The sequence below is a fragment of the Mirounga leonina genome, unplaced genomic scaffold (assembly GCF_011800145.1).
Source record: "Mirounga leonina isolate KUSES-001 unplaced genomic scaffold, KU_Mleo_1.0 Mir_176, whole genome shotgun sequence".
NCBI classification, from domain to species: domain Eukaryota; kingdom Metazoa; phylum Chordata; class Mammalia; order Carnivora; family Phocidae; genus Mirounga; species Mirounga leonina.
The window spans coordinates 14204173-14223826 of NW_023270454.1; the positions used below are offsets into that span (position 1 = coordinate 14204173).

At 36.5% G+C, this 19654-nt stretch overlaps 1 protein-coding gene across 2 annotated transcripts in view; it reads right to left on the reverse strand.

Moving 5' to 3' along the window:
• GALNTL6 (polypeptide N-acetylgalactosaminyltransferase like 6) overlaps positions 1-19654 on the reverse strand; it is a 1199405-nt gene that overhangs the window by 101407 nt on the left and 1078344 nt on the right. For both annotated transcript variants that reach the window (XM_035022700.1, XM_035022699.1), the window contains one exon: positions 17127-17244. In XM_035022700.1, coding sequence (XP_034878591.1) covers positions 17127-17244 — 118 coding nt within the window. The remainder of the gene's footprint in view (positions 1-17126; positions 17245-19654) is intronic.

Consider the following 19654-nt stretch of genomic DNA (forward strand, 5'->3'; position numbering starts at 1 on the left):
CTTTCTTTCTTTCTTTCTTTCTTTCTTTCTTTCTTTCTTTCTTTCTTTCTAGAACTACTAATTATTTATTGTACTGAATACAAGTCTCTTGAGGGAAATTTTGTAGAAAAAGGAACACTGTGTCTTAGAAATCTGCCAATCCAGTTGATTCACCAAAGTCAAATTTAAAAATATTGATTATAACTTGATTTTTCAAGTTACAAGTTTTTATTTAAATTCTAGTCAGTTAACATATGGTGTAATATTGGTTTCAGTAGAATTTAGTGATTTATCACTTACGTATAACACCCAGTGCTCATCACTACAAGTGCCCTTCTTAATACTCATCACCCACTTAACCCGTCCCCCTGCCCACTTCCCCTTCAGCAACCCTCAGTTTGTCCTCTGTAGTTAAGAGTCTCTTATAGTTTGCCTCCCTTTCTTTTTCTTCCCATCCCTTATGGTTCATCTGTTTTGTTTCTTAAATTCCACATACGAGTGAAATCATATGATATTTGTCTTTCTCTGATTGACTTGTTTCGCTTAACATAATACACTCTAGCTCTGTCCACATTGTTGCAAATGGCAAGATTCCATTCTTTTTGATGGCTGAGTAATATTCTATTCTATATATATATACATATATACATATACATATATATGTGTATATATATATACACACACACCACATCTTCCTTATCCATTCATCAGTTGGTGGACATTTGGGTTCTTTCCATAATTTGGCTATTGTTGATAATGCTTCTATAAACATTCGGGTGCATGTGCCCCTTTGAATCACTATGTTTGTATCCTTTGCGTAAATATCTAGTAGTGTAATTGCTGGGTTGTAGGGTAGTTCTATTTTTAACTTCTTGAGGAATCTCTATACTGTTTTCCAGAGTGGCTGCCCAGTTTGCATTCCCACCAACAGTGTAAGAGGGTTCCCCTTTCTGTGCATCCTCGCCCACATCTGTTGTTTTCTGTGTTGTTAATTTTAGCCATTTCTGACAGGTGTGAGGTGATATCTCATTGTGGTTTTGATTTGTATTTCCCTGATGATGAGTGATGTTGAGTATCTTTTCGTGTGTCTGTTAACTATCTTATATATCTTCATTGGAAAAATGTCTAGTCATGTCTTCTGCCCATTTTTTTTTTAAGATTTTATTTATTTATTTGAGAGAGAGAGAGAATGAGAGAGAGCACATGAGAGGGGGGAGGGTCAGAGGGAGAAGCAGACTCCCTGCCGAGCAGGGAGCCCGATGCGGGACTCGATCCAGGGACTCCGGGATCATGACCTGAGCCGAAGGCAGTCGTTTAACCAACTGAGCCACCCAGGCACCCGTTCTGCCCATTTTTTAACTGGATTTCCTTAACTTTTTCAGTTTGTTTTCAGGCGTGTGTCTCCAATTTCCCCTTTCCTCTAAGTTAAGCTGAATTGGGTTTTTGTCTTCTAGTAAGGTGAAGAATCCCCCCCCCCCAAAAAAAACCCTCTCTAGTGTCTAGGAGTGCCAAGGGTGGACTTTGAAACAAGCACATTAGTCAAAAACTACTCAGATGACTTGTGATTACAATAGAAACTTTGGAGAAGGCAAGGTTCTTCTAAGCTTCAGCTGATCGGAAATTACATTTTTTTTTAGGATTTTTCAATATGAAGAAATTTCATCAAAAATAAAAAATGTGAGCACTCTTCAAGTCCCATAGTGGCATTTGCATGTTATTTTTATCTTGGGGAGAAATTGATACACTTTTATGATAATGGAACAGTGGAAAGAACACATGTACAGGGGTTTGAATTGAGCAGGTTACTCCCCTTTTCTCATTGTCCTGTTGTCATCTTCTATCAAGTTGGGGTCATGTGTCTACTTCATAAGGTGGTTGCAAGGACTGAGTTAAGTAATACACACAGCACCCTAAGTGGCCCATAATAGGTGCTCAAGAATGGTGGTCACATGATATAGTCTACCTACTGGTGAAACTTTATTCTTCTGGTATATTGAGTCTCTGTGGGGTGGTGGTTGTGTACCGCTTGTTGACCTCTATGAGAGGGGTCAGGGCATATGACAACTTGCAAGTCTGTGAACATGTGTGTGTGAGAGAGGTAGAGATTGTATTCTCAATTGCCACTCTCACAATTTGGAGAAGGGAGGCAAGTTGTGGATCAATTTATGCTGGCCTTTTGTGTTGCAGGTTGTTGACCCTGATGTAGAGTATACAAATCAAATTCTTATACCTCTACAGTTAATGTGTATATATACTCTGAGGCTCTCTATGCTATCATTATTGGGATTTGGGGTGAAGGGCTTGAGAATTGTAAGAATTTTTTGCTAACTTTCTATACTTTTTTATAGCTGGAGGGCAGGCTTACTTGCTTGATGCAGATTTACCCACCAGAAGCATTAGAGTGATTAGATTATATTTTCTTTTTCTCGTTAGGGAAAAATGGCAACCAGAAAAATATAAAAACCTGAAAAAAATGTCAATATTAGAAAACAATTTCAACAGAAAGTCAAATTGACCTTAACACAGGTACTGAATGCTGTGTAAATTGTTGTATTTTGCTCACTTTACAACTGTCTATAAAAGCTAAAATAAAATTAAACAGGGAATTAGGAAAATGCCATCAGACATAAAGGAAGTTACAACTGGGAGGAATTCAGACTTGCCGCTAGGCTTATATCTAATGGACATAAAATTTGACTTGAAAATGCTCTGTTACACCTGAGGTACCTTTTGTTGGGTAATTGAAATGAATCTCAGACTGGCTTGTGAGACATTTAACAGCTGTTTCTGTTTATCTCTGAGTTTCTGAATGGGTTTAGAGTCATTTTAATATTTTCTTTGGAAAATCAATTCTGGGCATGTTGAATTAAAGTGATTATTTTTATGTCACCTGGGCTAAATATTGTAGGGAAAAAACCCATAGGAACAACTCCAGATATTTTTTTGTGTATCTGAAGGTATAGTGTGCCATAAAAAGGCTTCTGTTACATTTTAGATACCAACTGCCACTATACTTTGAGGTACTTTGCAGGCTCAAAAGTAAGAAGAGACCTCTAATATGCTATCGCATAAAAGCAATGAGAAGGTATATAAAATATTTTAGAATCATCCTTGGCATAAAAAGGATTTCTAATGAGCACATTTTATAAGGCTGAATTTATTTCTAACAAAACCATTTGTACAAAGCATCATCACGATAGTTTATATAGAGATGGCTTAAGGGAAAAAGTACATTTCTAAAATGCGATTGAGTTGTACCTTCTAGGGAGGCAAATAAACTATTTTAGGAGTATAAATTAAACACCCTTGGAGTTTTTTGTATTTTCAGACTACTGTGGAGAAAGTAAGAAATGCTTATTAATTAAAAGTATAGATTCTTCGCTAGTGTACTAGATGTTAGTGCTGGGAACCAAGGTTAGGGAGATTAGCAAGCATGGGGACTGGGGGACAGGGGACTGGGGGGAAAAATCCTCTTTGGGATGCTGGTGTGTCATTATTTTGTAATTTCTCCCATGAATCTGTGAGTCATGTAATACATGAAATATTTGCTGCAGATAGTGGTATGATGGCAGCTGGATAAAAGACATTCAAGGCTGGAGGAGACAGGGTGAGAGGAAAAAAGAAGCTCCCTGGGGTCCAGACCCATGGAAGGGAAGCCAAGGCTGAGAACACACTGAGTGAATTGCAGATTCTCTTTGCCCAAGGGTTTTCTAGTGGGACCTCTAAAGGTCTTTGCTTTAGCTTAGAAATTTTGGCCTATCTGTATCTGGGATTTGTCTCTAGAGTTTGTATTTAAGGAATCCTGACATCCATGTAAATATATATTAACATATTAATGCAGGTTTGGATGTATTTTAAAGGTCTTTCTGAGCACCCAATCTATGCTCACCCCGATACCACCAAAGCCCTGACCACCCAATCTAAACCCTTTCCGCTAAGAGGATAGCAGAACCAGGGGCCTGTAAAAGCCCAAAGAGACTCTCTATGAGTACCCAGTCAGGTATCAGGTTTAATATGGTAGACATGGGGGACCTATAAACAGTGCAGCCCATCCACCCCATCCCCCCACCTCGGCACATAGATGCAAATATTTTTAAAACATTATGCCAGTCAAATATAACCATCTCTATTCTGGGACTCTTTGTAATATTGGTTGGCTTGTTTCCTTTTAGCATTTACAAATGTCAGAAATTATCTTGCTTATTTATTCTCTTATTTATTTATAATCTGTCTCCCCTCACACTGCATCCCATGAGATAGAAAACTTGTTGTTCTTGTTGATTATTATATTCTCAGGGTCTGGCACATAGTAGGTTTTCAATAAATATTTGCTGGATATATGAATACGTCTATGAATGTTGTCTGCATATGAAACTACATATTGTAATTTTATCATTTTTATTTTTATTTATTTATTTTTAAAGATTTTATTTATTTATTTGACAGAGAGAGAGAGCACAAGTAGGGGGAGAGGCAGCAGAGGGAAGAGAGAGGGAGAAGCAGGCTCCTCACTGAGGAGGGGAACCCAGTACGGGGCTCGATCCCAGGACTCTGGGATCATGACCTGAGCCGAAGGCAGATGCTTAATGGAATGAGCCACCCAGGTGCCCCTACATATTGTAATTTTATAAGTACTTACATATATACTATAGCTTATATTATATAATTATATATTTATATTATATATAAATTATGAAATATAAATAATAAAATTTATCTTCCCTTATTTAATTTTTGTACATATTTTCTGTACCTTGCTTTTTTCACTTAGCAATAGCAATACTATTCTATAATAGTAAAGATAAAGCTGTTGCATTCTTTATAAAGGCCACATTGTCACTAGATAATAGTTAATTTAATCAGTCTCTTATTGACACATATTTTAGTTTTCCATTTTTTTCATCAATAAAAACAAGATTGAGATAAATATCCTTGGATGTGTGTCAATACTCATAGGTGGGAGTCTTGCTGTGTGTTATGTGACTAGAAATGAAATTGAGCCAACACAAATGCACAATGAAAATTTTGTAGAATATATTCTAATTGCTCCCCGTAGAGGGCATATAATGTTTTACTATGTAATTGGCCATGTTTGAGAGTGTCTGTCTCTTTTCCTACACCCTGTCAAAGTTTTAGATTGTTGCCAATCTAATAGGTGTTATCAAAGTATTAGATTGTTGCCAATCTAATAGGTAAAAATATATCATTATAGTTCTAATTTACATTTTTCTTATCATAATTGAAGATGAGTAACTTTTGATATTTAGGAGTCATTTATATGTCCTTTTTTGTGAGCTGTCCTAATATTTTTTTTCTATTTTGCTTTCCAAAACTATTTAATCTTATTGATTTGTAGTTGGTCTTTATGTATTAAAGAGTATTAGTTGCAAATAATTTTACTCAGATTGCTGTTTGACTTTTGTGTGTTTCTTCCATGCAGAATTTTTATGCGGATGAATTAATCTTTTCTTTCATTGTTTCTAGTGGATTTTTTATTTGTTTTTTTAAAGTCACACTTAGGAGGCTTTCCCCATTCCAGTTCTTCCAGGATTTTTGTAGTTCTTACATATTTTCATTTTTAATATTTAAAATGGTTTATCCTCTTGGGATCTATTTTTGTATGAAGTGTAATATAGGTATCCAACTTACTTTATTTTTCTCCAAAGGTGTAGTTGTCCTATAGTATTTACTAAGAAATCAGCTATCTTCCTCTTGATTTGAAGTGTTAAGTCTATCTTATACTAAATTCCCATATTTATCTGGATTTATTTAAATCCTGTGCCAAAGATATCTGTCTATTCATTCAAATTTTATTTTATATTTTATTATCAGGTATGATTAACTCCCTATCATTGTTTCCCCAGAACTTTTCTTATTATTCTATTCCTCTGTTTCGCCTTATGAAGTAGAAGCAGTGTGTCTAGCCACCCCCCAATAAAATTCATGTTACCACTTTTTTTTTTTTTTTTTGCGAGAGAGACAATGAGAGACAGAGAGCATGAGAGGGAGGAGCGTCAGAGGGAGAAGCAGACTCCCTGCTGAGCAGGGAGCCCGATGCGGGACTCAATCCCGGGACTCCAGGATCATGACCTGAGCTGAAGGCAGTCGCTTAACCAACTGAGCCACCCCTTGGGGAGGATTATCTTCTTTATGAATTTTCATGTATTTAAGTCTTGTGTGTCCCTCAGCAGCATTATAATCTTTCTTCATGAGGTCTAGGACATTTCTTAAGTTTACTCCTAGCTGTTTTTCCCCCTACTACTGTAAATGATGTCTTCTTTTGGGGTTGTTGTTTCTATATGTAAAGGCTATTGTTTTCTATATATTTACACACACACACACACATACCCCACATAAACATTTCACCCAGGCAACTTACTAAATTTCTTCTTTGTTTGCAGTAGTTTTTTAGTTGATTTCCCTTGCATTGTTCAGGTAGGTATAGGGCGATATTATCTGCAGTTAATGAAAAATTTCACTCCTCCCTTCCAATTTTTATGTCTTATATCATTTCTTGTCTAGTGGAATTGTCTACTATCTCCCAGAATAATATTAAGTGACATTAAATAGTAATTTAATTCCTACAGGCTTCTCTTTAAGCTAGCTGGTTTTTGAGTTGAGTTACAGCCATTATACAAATATATATTTATATTTAATTTTGCCAAGTATTAAGTATTTTGTTCAAAGGTGGATTACAAAGTTTATCAAATGCCTCTATATTACCTGTGGAGATGACTACACCTTTAAAATTTACTATTAAGGTGAACTATGTTAATACATGTCCCAATACTGAGACATATCCATCAAAGCTGCACTTATTTTGGTGTATTAACCTTTGAATAGCTATTTTATTGTGTGATCTTTTATTATTATTTTTTAATGTTGGACTTTACAAGTAAAATATGTGTACTTTTCTATCATTTTGTGCTATCTTGGTCAGAATTTGCTATCAATATTATGCATTGATATTACATATTGGTTTTATAAGCAATTGGAAAGATTTCTTTCTTTGCTAATATTAAAGAACAGTTTTTGGCGTGCCTTGGTGGCTCAGACGGATGCCTGGGTGGCTCAGTCAGTTAAATGTCTGCCTTCGGCTCAGGTCATGATCCTGGGGTCCTGGGGTCGAGTCCTGCGTTGGGCTCCCTGCTCAGCGGGGAGCCTGCTTCTCTTTCTACCCCTCCCCCCTACTCATGATCTCTCTATCAAATAAATAAATAAATAAATACTCTTAAAAATAGAAAGAACAGTTTTTGGGAAACATTGCAGTACGGGTTCTTTAAAGACTTGTAAGAAACTGATAGCATTTGGTTCTTTATTTTTTGGAGGAGATAGCACTTTGACGACTTTCTCTATTTCTTCTATGGTCATTGGGCAGCATGATAGGTAGAATCTGAGATGCTCCCAGTCTCCCCCAAAATCCTACACCATGGTGTATGTGCCCTTGTATAATCTCCTCCCTTTGTGTGTGGGAGAAACTGTGACCATGATGAATTTTATATTTGTAATTAGGTGACATTATGAGACAAAGATGAAAGGATTTTGCAGATAGGATTATTGTCCCAATTTAGTTGACCTTGAGTTAATCAAAGGGAGATTATCCTGGGGGGAGGGTCTAACCTAACACCTGAGTCCTAAAAAGGACTGAGGGAAAGGATAGGAAGATTTTAAATATGAGAGAAATTCTACTGGTGGCCTTGAAAAAGTAAGCTACCATGTTGTGAGAGGGCTTCAGAGGGGGCCGCATGGTATCATGTGACAGCCAGCACAGTGGGGAGTTCAGTCCCACAACCACAAAGAAATGGATTCTGCCAACAACCTGAGGGAACCTGAACACAGATCTTTTCTTAGCTGAGCCTGTGAATAAGAACAGAGCTGGCTGAAAATTTGATTTCAGCCTTGTGAGATCCTTAGCAAGAAGCTCCACTGAAATATCCTGGACTTCCAACCCAGAGGCTGTGAGAAAATTGTGTTTTAAAGCCACTAGGTTTGTGGTAATTTGTTATGTAGCAATAGAAAAGGAATATAGTCAGTTCAGATTTTTTTTTTTCTTTTTGGACTTCAGTTTTGTCGTTTACATTTTATTGAAAATCATCCATTTCACTCACAATCTTAACCTTATTTGTCTAGAATTGAGCTGAATAATCTCCTAGAATTATTTAAATTTTTTCTAAATTTGTGCATTTTCCCATTATTGTTTCATAGTTTGTGTATTATTTTCTTTCTTTTTTAATGGCCAGTTTTTTTTAAAATGACATTTTTCTAATTAATCTGTCTCTTAATTATTTTTGGCGGTAAAGAACTAGCTTTTACATTATTGGTTTTTGGTTTTCTAAATCATTACTTTCTCTTTTTATGTTTATTAATTTTTCATCTTTATTTCCTTAGGTTTATTTCCTTTTTCATTTGTAAACCAGATTTGGATGTTTAAATTTGCTTATTTTTATTCTTTCTTTTTATGTTGATACAAGAACTGAAGAATCTAATTTTTCTTCTGATCACTGCTGTAGCCGTATCTCCTAGATTTTGATTTACAGTATTTTAATTTGAACATTTTTTCCTAATATGAGCACTAAGATGAGCTCCTACACCTTCCATATATTTCAGTCCATTACTTTGTACCTTTGTTGATTTTAATTTCATTTTGTTTCTTTTTCTCAATGTTATCCTCCATGTCCCTCTGTTTTCAGCCTACCCCTTCTCCTTTTTTTTTGTTTTTAAGATTTTTATTTATTTATTTATTTGAGAGAGAGAGAGAGAGACAGAGAGAGAGAGAAAGCACAAGAGGGGGTAGGGTCACAGGGAGAAGCAAACTCTCCTCTGAGCAGGAAGCCCGATGTGGGACTCGATCTCGGGACTCCGGGATCATGACCTGAGGCAAAGGCAGATGCTTAACTGACTGAGCCACCCAGGCGCCCCCCTCTTCTCCTCTGTGTTGCTTTCAGTATGACCTTCATTTTGGTAATGGTTTTCTTTTTCATTTTATCCTGACTGCTGCTACTTTTTTTCCCCATCTCTTTCTTTTGCCTTTTGATGTTTTGCCTAATCTCATAAAGTTCAGCATTTAATATTGTTTTGCAGAATCAATGACTTCATTAACATTTTCAAAAATTTTATAACAGTATACAGCAACATTATTTTGGTGACCTTTTTCATTTTTCCTGGTCCTTTTTTTTTTTCTTATAGTATTTTTATGTGCTGTTTTCTTTTTTTTTTTTTTTTTGCGCGCGAGAGAATGAGAGAGAGCACGAGAGGGAGGAGGGTCAGAGGGAGAAGCAGACTCCCTGCCGAGCAGGGAGCCCGATGTGGGACTCGATCCCAGGACTCCAGGATCATGACCTGAGCCGAAGGCAGTTGCTTAACCAACTGAGCCACCCAGGCGCCCTGTGCTGTTTTCTTTAAAAATTATTATTACTCATCTTAGAATAGGAAGAATTCTTACCAATTAGGGTAGGTATTCACTTCATGACACAAAATTTGTGTGTGAGTGAATTAGTTTAGCCTATATTTGTCCACATCCAGCAGAAACTGGCCACTGCAAGGCTGTTCACCATATCAGGGATCTTTCCTCCATTCTGCCTCAATAACAGCCTGCTTCCTGCAAATATGGCTTGTCTATCTAATACCTCTTTTAGAATTGTCCCCAACCTCCCATTTGCTGCTTCTCTTCTGTGCCAAACTCAATCAAGGGAAGCCCTGGCCACCAGCAACCACACCTGTTGCCACTGTTTCAGTCATGTGTTGTAGGTTTCCCCTGTGAGGATGTGCCAATTACTTTGGGGAATTGAGATCTGCTGGCTTCAAGTGAGATTTGTAGCTGTGGTCATTCCATCTTCCCATTCTCTTGTTTTATCATCATTTAAAACACTTTTACTGCATATGATAACCTTCTTCACACATTGTGGTTGGGGGTAAGATATCTCATAATTTGTCAAGGATAAAGTTAATATTTTGTTGGGGCACCTGGGTGGCTTAGTGGTTAAGCATCTGCCTTCGGCTCAGGTCATGATCCCAGAGTCCTGGGATCGAGTCCCGCATCGGGCTCCCTGCTCGGCGGGGAGTCTGCTTCTCCCTCTCCCACTCCCCCTGCTTGTGTTCCCTCTCTTGCTGTGTCTCTCTCTGTCAAATAAATAAATAAATAAAATCTTAAAAAAAAGTATTTTGTTTCTGTGTCTTGTTCTCCTTTTTTGAGTGATCTCAAAGAGAAGATCTTTTTTATTTTAAAGCTGTAAATCTACTGTAATTGTAGAACATTCAATTGTTGAAGTATAAGTTTACTTAAAACTTTTTTTGGTGGCTATGTACCACATAGGGAAACTTTTAATTTAGCTAATTTTATGGGGCTATTAATTTTGATTGTTTCAACACTAATAAATAAAATTCACATTTGTTTGAGAAGCTCTGTAATGAGGTTAAGCTCTAGAATATATAGTTTACTGAGCTATAACAATTCCAAATTAATGGCTGTTATCTTGTTTGAGTAAAGAACTGAATGTTTTATACTCAATGATTAGTCCCTATTGTGTATATTCAATTCTTATTGAATAACCACTGCATTTTGAACATAGTAAAAAATCTAATTTTATATTAAATCATAACAAGAGTTTTCAGCCTCCTATTTAATAAAAATCAGATAGGAAGAGACTGCATTTCCTTTTTTAAGTGGTTCCAGAGAGTGACGGTAGCCACTTTTTTTTTTTAACCAAAGGCATAAAGTCTTCTATTTTTCCAGCTAAGAGAAATTAGGCTAATGGTTTTGAGAGCAAACCTGAATTCTAATCCTTGCTTTGATATTAACTAGGCAATGGCCTGTTTTTGCAATTATGAAATAGAAGTTATATTTTTACCTTGCATTAGTGTTGAGTAGCATAAGAAATTAAATTCAATGACCTTTAAGTGCTAACTCATTACTTTTTCTTGTTAAGGGACCAAGTAATAGTTACTATCACCACAGGAAAAATAGAATGCCCAGAACTCTGGAACACAGGTGGCTCCATGTAAAGATCTTGCAAGTCACAAAGGGATTAAAAAACCCCCACAAAACCCCCAGGATGCTGTCTATTAAAACCTCAGACATATTGTAGTTATTTTAAAATGTATATATTTAGTTGTGTGTGGCAGGATTATAACTTGAAGTACTTGTCTTGTTACGCTGAATATGTTTTCTATTTTCTCTTTTTACTCCAGGAGCATTTTCTTCCCTAGCCACACCAAAGTAGAAACAAAGATTCAAAGAAACCCCAGAGGCTTATTTTAGGACTGATTTTTTTTTTTTTTTTTTGCCACTTTACAGAGACTACACAAGACTGGGTTTGGGAAAGGAAAGGAAGTGACAAGGAAAAAACAGGAGAGGGCACTGGTCTGTAGGAGCAGGGTGCAGAGGGCAAGAACTCATCACTGTAAGACACTGGCCATTCAGCATCCTCGGGCAACCATCCTTAGGTCGGGGCACTGGGGCACCCGGTGGGGGTCAAGACTGGAAAGAAGAGCCTCACCCCAGACCTAAACTGAATAAGTCAGAAAGTTACCTCTGTGCAGAGGTAGCAACACACCTGCCTCTGCTGCATGAGTTTTTCTCTTATTAGATTGACAGTTTCTGACAGCACGGATGGAATCTCTGTTCTATCAATTCAATGTATTAACCATCCCTCTGTGCCTTCTGCACATGTACTGAATGGTGTTCATACTATGGCGAACCTGTACTGAATATAGGTTACTTTGAATACACCTGGAATCTATTGCTCCTAGTAGTGAAGTTACATGCTTACCTTGAAGGCAATGTCTTTGTTTTTATGTGATTATGCTAGCTTAAAAAAAATTGTAATTATGTAATTTAATTAAATACCACTTAAACTGATGAAATATGGTTGTGAAAACAGAAAGAATTGTTGTTCATGCCAAAATGAATTTGAGGAGTTTGGAAGGATTGAGTCGTTATTTAAAATATTTGTTGTCAAATTAGGTATGGACAGAGTAACACTAAAAGATTGGGCAAAATCATGAAAAAAATAAAAGGATTCTGTTAGCATATTAAGATAGTTTCCAAGTGTCTTTAAGTTCTCATTCCACTGATAGGAAACCAAACTGGAACTCACAGCAAATGCAGTATGGATTTGGTTCTTGACCTCTACTTTTACTCCAATCTATGGATCCAGCAGAAGGAAAAGCTTTCACCTCTCTTGCATTAGAAGGGTGGCGAATAAATGCACATTTGTATGTACTACTTTAGAGGGAATTTTTAATGTAGGTTTTTGTGCTTCCCTGCTTTAATTGATGTTAATTTTTAATGGGTGAAATACCCATCTCAGTTATACTTGATCCAAGGACTTCTACTGGGCTTCCTTTTGTTTTTTTTCTGCAGAGTCTAGCTTGCATGGTACATAGACTCACAGTGAAGGTTGCTGATTAATATTTGTAGAGAGAATAAACAAATTTCTCAGGAACAAAGTCTGACTGGTTAGTTAAAATCTCTGCAATAAATAGGAATAGACATGGAAGTATGAGTTTCTATCTCTGGAAAGAGCAGAAAAACACTAAGTTGGTTTGCTGTGTAAATTCAGACAAGTGAAGCAGATGATTGATGCAAAGTCTCATGGTTAATGTTTCAGTACATTCATTTGATTTGTGTGGTAATTAGGAGGAACTGAATTTTTAGGAGAGGAGAATAAAACAACTCGGGGAATAAAAGAATGTGGATATAGGTTGAAAGAGGAAAAAGAATATAGCCAGGGAGGCTAGCGAACAGGCTATTGCATATGTCCTGAATTATTACTGTGATATGGAAATAAAATATATTACAAACAATACTAAGGATGAGTAATTGCGGTGAATTGAATCTTCTCACATTTATCCTTGCATCTCAAGAGCTTAGCCAAGAGTTGGCACATTGTAATTAATAAATAAATGTCTGTTGAATGAATTAATGACTGAAAAGGGCTGAAGGGTTGTGAGATGCAAAATATCCTCAAATGTCTGAATCTTAAACTCAACATTTCGGAAGGTTGACAGCACATAACAAAGGTGATTGTGTAGTGGGTTACCCCCTTAGAGTGGTTTTGAAGCAGGCTTACGTGCTCCCAGGTTTGTTAGATTCATTCTAGGACATAAGGTAGCCATAGTGATCTCACCTGGAGCCTGGCATGTGGCTGCACAGCTAAGGCTAGTGGTCAAGCCCCTTTCCTGACTACAGATGGCCAAGAAATGCTGGATCAATGTGGGACCATGTTGATAAGCCCCAAGGGTGGGAAAGGGCAGTCCAGACCAAAGTTAATGCTCTTCTACCTGGGTCTAAGCTGTATCTCGTGCCAGAGAGTGTGATGGGATGGAGTCCCTGGGCTTTCTCCTAAATTTCTTGTGGGTGCCTAATTAGTGTGCATTGCTCATTTTTATTTTCTGAGAAGAGTTTTCTGTAATTGAAGGACAGATCTTTTGAAAATGCTAACATTTGGACTTTTATTTTTGGGGAATGCGTGTAAAAAGGTGCTCGGAAAAATCAGATTCATAAAGGTTTACCATTATTTCAATAAGTCAAATGATAGACAATATTTAAAGGTGTGGGTTATCTCTTTTATGCCACACCATGCAGTCTGTTTTGGGTTCCTTTTTGTTTCCAGGTGCAATTCCAAATTGAGTACCTGGAACAAGGCCTGGAATAAATTAGATGCTCAATAAAAGCTTGTTGAATGACTGACTGAATGCTGCTTTCTCCTCCCTAGCAGCTGGCTAACCTAGCAACATTTGAAAGACAGCTGGATAATTCTGGGCCATTCAGGAGTTCAGATTCATACTAAAAGAGGCTGAAGACTGGGCACACAGATCATTTCTCTAGAGAGCTCTTTTCCTCAACTGCCTCCTGAAAATTACACTTTTGTTGGCTTTTATGTTATGGCATGAAATCTGCTCATTTAATCAGATATTAGAAAAAGGAAAGAGATTTACAGAGAAAGAAAATTGAGGAGCACTCTTAACCAAAAAATGTTTGACCAAAAACTAAGCCCTTAATGTAAAGCAGAATTTTCTAGAAATAGTTTATTTAGCGATGGAACCTTGTCATAAACTGTGGTAAAATGATTCTTTGATTAAAGAGTAAACAGCAAGGAATGATGCCTGATAATGACCATAGATAGAACTCTTTTGAATCGGAGTTTAAGTTTCAACACTTAAAACAATTTCTATTATGGTGTTAAATAGACTTGTAAACTCTTAGTTATCCATACATATTTCCTGAATCTCAAGTGCTGGCCAGTGTATATTTTACAGTGCTTTGCCCTGCAAAATTAATCATAATTTATGGAATATGTCCTGGGATGCAGATGTTTGATTTTTCTTTTATTTTTAATACTATTTCACAGAACTAGGTGTGTACAACTCTCTTGATTCCTTTCACAAGAATTAATGAGAAAATTCTTCTTGCTTCAATGCAAATTCTACCAAAGCCTGTGTAAGTCTGTCCCCTTCGTGTTACAAATACTAATAGGGAGGGACAGGAACCCCAAGGTCAGCACACAATAGCAAGAAGAATGAAGGGATATGTCTGAACCAGGTCCCTGGAAGAAATAGCTGTTGCCAAAGAATCTGTCATTCCAACCAAACAACCTGGGGCAATTTAGTCCTGAACTTCCAGCACTGTTGCCATGGTTTCTAGACAAGGACGACAGGACTGTATTCCAATTATGTCCTTCAGAATGACAGGTAACTGAAAAATAGGAAATGGAGTAATAAAATCTCAGGTCACCCAGAAGAGGTGTGGTAGCTACAAGTGACACAGAAATGAGAGATGCAGGTCTATGTTTGTTTAAGAAATGCTTTTGTGATTTAGAATGCAAATGTGTATCAGGCAAGTGCTCCAGACTTTCCATAGCAATTTTATCCACCATCCAGCTCGTTATTCAAAGCCAGGTATCTCCTGCTTAGTAGAAATGTTCTTAATAACATTTTAAACTTAAAGAATCTGTGAATTAACAGTATTTAAGGAAAAGAAATCTTTTTTTTTTTTTTAAATGGAGGCCCATACCATTTCTTTTTTTTTCTTTTCTTTTTTTTTTTTTTTTTTTAAAGATTTTATTTATTTGACAGAGAGAGACACAGCAAGAGAGGGAACACAAGCAGGGGAAGTGGGAGAGGGAGAAGCAGGCTCCCCGAGGAGCAGGGAGCTGACGCGGGGCTCGATCCCAGGACCCTGGGACCATGACCCGAGCCGAAGGCAGACGCTTAACGACTGAGCCACCCAGGCGCCCAGGAAAAGAAATCTTGAACAGCGGAAAGTAAAAAGTATTTCTTGAATTCTGAAGATATTGCAGATATAGCATATGCCATTTTTTTCCCTTAATGCTGGGGTCAAATGTAATACTCTCTTTTTCCAGTTGATGGTGTTACAGCGAACTTTGCACCTAGCTTTGAGCCATGTCAGATAATCAGTGTTATTTTGCCAGGTTATTTTGCAGTAAATTTGCTGTCATGCTATTGGCTGTAAGGAAGATACTTGCCTTTTCAATGAGAGGAAACTTTATGTAGAGATCAAAGGGTTCACAATGAACTCTAGAATGGTACGGGCAGTATTGGTTCTGTATTCTCTGCAGTTAAGCAGAAATGGAGCATTTTAATCCCAAAGCAGCATGAGGTAATTTACGTAATCTTTAAGTTCAAAACCATTTTTAATGTAAAATCTTTAAAACGTTAAGTCTCAGTTTATTCACTCAGTTTATTCAAATGGAATAACACCTACCTCTTAGAGTCATGTCTTTAAATTAGATAATGTATATAAAGCATTTAGCTCAGCATCTGGCACATACCAGTAAGTAAATGTCGTTTTGTCATCATTACTACTATTAAACGACCTTCTGTCATATACATTGTGGTGAGTGTGAAGTTATTACTATCACAGAGAAACAAACAAAATTGGTAAATTTAAGGATTTAAAATCACATATCCACAAAAAGATTTTAAAGAAGTACTTTAGATATGAGATTAGATGTGTTTGAATGATGATGAAAAAGAGCATGAATTTACTAAATGGTATTTCAGGGACTACTGCCAGCAGAGTGAGATGGAAACTTCTAGATGGCCTGAAGCCTGCAATCATGCCTCCTGAGTTTTTCCTTAAAGATATTTATTTTTGACACTGTGAGGACAACATAACATTTTTGTCAACACATTGAATATAGCTGTTACAGTTTTATGAAGATCAGCTTTATCATTTTCTTTTGATGCATAAATTCAAAGAGTTTAGCTGGATTCTTAAGTTTGATTGTTATTGTATTCAGGATGCTTTTTTTTTTTTTTCCTCAGCAAGAATTGGTTTGATTTTATATTGGAAGTAATTAGGAAAAAATGATTTATTTAGTAAGAGATTTCTGTATGATAAATCTTATAACATCAATCTATCTTCTGTGTAAATAATGACAATGATAAAGAAAAAAAAAGAATGAATTTCTTCTTTATGACACTGCTTTTTCAAAAAAAAAAACATCTTGGAGGTTTGGAGTACAAACTTTCACACAGTTTATTTTGCTTTGCTTGTTTGGTCCTCACATGTTGTGGTGAATTCCTTCCATTCATAAACCCTGAAATTTGAATTCCATCGTATGTATGTATAATTTTGTTGAGTATTTCTGATCAAAGCAAGTAGAGACCTGGGCCATTTCCAATGAAAAGACATAAAAAATTCACATATTATGGAATTATATGAAAAATAGCCTTAATTTGTTATTCATATTTTAAGTTACTCTTCTGTTACTGAAATTTTGGAATAATGGTTATAATCAAAATATGAACCATTATTTTGAAAATAAATACAAAGGGCAAAAACTCCAGTAACCCAATTTCTTTTGTCTTAATTCTTTTCTCTGTATGGTCTAAGTGCCATGGAAGGAAAGCTTTGTTGGTGGGGCAGCAGTCCTGTTGGCACACCAAGTTTTCTGCCTGCAAATGGGATTTTGAATGATTTCTCTTATGCATTTCTTTTATGGCCTGGTTACATCTCGCTGAAACATCAGAAGGAAGCAGCTTCTCTCATCCAAAAGCTGACTTAGAAAGGTGACATATCTATTTTTGTTGTCATTTTACAACACAGGTTGTGAGACGGAATGATGACAACCTACGGGACTCACCAAAATTATGTAGACAGTGTGAGGGTCTTGGTAACTTACCTTAAAAGAGATTTCGTATTGTTCTCCTCCCCAGATTTCTAAACCTGGGTCATAGCCACCCAACTCCCAAAACCATTTTCGATCCACAGCAAAGAGACCTCCAGCCATAACAGGGGACCTGTGAAATGGACAAAATAATCTTTAAAGGACTATGAACATCTGCTTGGAAAAAAAATAAAAGCAAACTTCAAGATAGGTTTCAGTGGTCAACAGTAAGATACTTTTCAGCACTGGTTTTCTGTAAGTGGATATAGGGTTCTCATTGGGTCTCTAGCTGCTCTTGGAATCCTCATGAGCTTTTAACTTTGCACTTCAGTTTCTAATGCAATTAATGCCACGTAAAGCCACATTTACTCCATCTATTAATCATTAGAGAGAAAGACATGACTGTTAGGGACTGATATATTGAGAGATATCACTCAATTTTATGACTTCTCCTTCAGTGAATGGAATCCTGTACTATCAGACAGATGAAAGTATAGTAAACAATTTTACAGATAATATCTTTAATTTCATCTCTCAGTATGGATTCACCAAGAATTTCCCACTGACACAGGTCATGTCCATTTTATAGATTATGACATGATCAGTAGAATGAAATAACCAACCAGAATTGGTTATTTAATTAAGATGCCAAATGTGGAATTTAAGCTAGGCCTTTTCACTGTAATTATATTATTCTTTTTAGGCTTTCTCTGACTTTCTAAGAAATACTCCTTTTGGTCAAATAATAATTTTCAAGTATTCCATTCCTGTTAGGACACATTGTAGTTCTGTTGCTATATAATGAGATAATGAGATAATCACTGGGCCCTGTCCTAAAATTTTTATAGTTTAAAGGTAGCTCTAGTTTTTTTGAGTGCTCAATATGTGTTGGGCTCTTGGCTAAAAGTTTTACTCAATTCTTTTGATTCATCCACACTACAACCCTGTGAATATCATTCCTATGTAATGTTTGAAGAAATAGGCAGAGAGAGGTAAGGACCAGGGGGCTGGAGCTAGTGGTGGTCCTGGGGCTGAACCAGGTCCTCTGATTTCGAAGTCTTTGAGCTCTTTACCGTGACATTTTTCTGTTTTAGAGTTTGGGGGTGAAGAGAGACAAATACGTAAATGTGGATATAAAACAATTAAAGAATGCCCTTATGCAGACAAAGCAAATCTATAAAAAACTCACATTTCCAACATAGTTTTTGTGATCATTTTGAAAAATTTTTGAAGCAAAGAATATTTATAAATAAAAGTACAAGGCATTAAGTGTTGAAGATACACATTTTCAAATATCTATAAACGTATTAGACATGCCAATTTACAGACCAACTGAAGACTTGCTCTTGGTAAAGAGCATAAACTTCAAAAAACTATGAGGCACTTGAACCACATAAACCTGAATTTCTTTGTGTGTTATATATTTCAAAGACTTTGTATGTTAAAATGGTATTTGGCCTAATTACTTCAGTTGAAGAATATTTTTTAATGTGTAGACTCTGTGTAGATGGAAAGATTGCAAGGCAGAAAAGGGGATTATTATTCCACCTAGGAAAGCGAGCAGAATTAAAAAAAAATAACCTGAAGAATCTCATGCAATTTTTTATATTGTTTGAAATAAAAATCCTAGAATCAGATGTAGCCTACTTTATCTCCCTCTCCAGCAGCCTAATCTTTTTCCATTTTCCACGCACTGGATTTCGGAGCAGAATTACAACTGTAGCTGGAACAAATTAGGACTGTAACATGTATTGGGTGCAGCTCCCCCATGAACACACGACCACAGTGTAACCTCTGTTTTCTAAGACCTTGGGCAGAAGGGATCAGAACTTCTCGATCCTGTTCAAACTGAACCACAAATGGAAAGATCTTAAGTCATACAAATGTATTCTCATTTGATCGTGGAAAATCTGAGACCAAAGTGCATCAGAATTTACGCTGTGCAGACTAAATCTCAAAACTAGAATTATCATAGATCTAGAATTATCGATAGTAGCAAGAGAAAGACCTATACTGATTTTTTTGTTTGCATGTATGTATTGTATGTAATTTGTTGGAAACACAGTATCCTGTTTTCTTAATGAGTTTATGAAAAAAACTGTGTAGTGTATTCTAGGTTAGTTTTAGATATAATAAGATGAATTCAAATGGATCCTTTTTGTCTTTGTTGATGTTTTTACCAGGCTCCAAATAAATTAATGTTTCCCATCTTGATTAATGTGAATGACTGGTAAGAAACCAACTTTTCATTTATGTATGCATTTACTCATATTTGCCTATTAATCTTTTAAACAGATTAATTGAGGTACAGTTGACATACAATGGATTGCATATATTTTAAGTATACAATTTTTTTTTTTAAGATTTTATTTATTTATTTGAGAGAGAGAGAATGAAAGACAGAGAGCATGAGAGGGAGGAGGGTCAGAGGGAGAAGCAGACTCTCCGCCGAGCAGGGAGCCCGATGCAGGACTCGATCCTGGGACTCCAGGATCATGACCTGAGCCGAAGGCAGTCGCCTAACCAACTGAGCCACCCAAGCG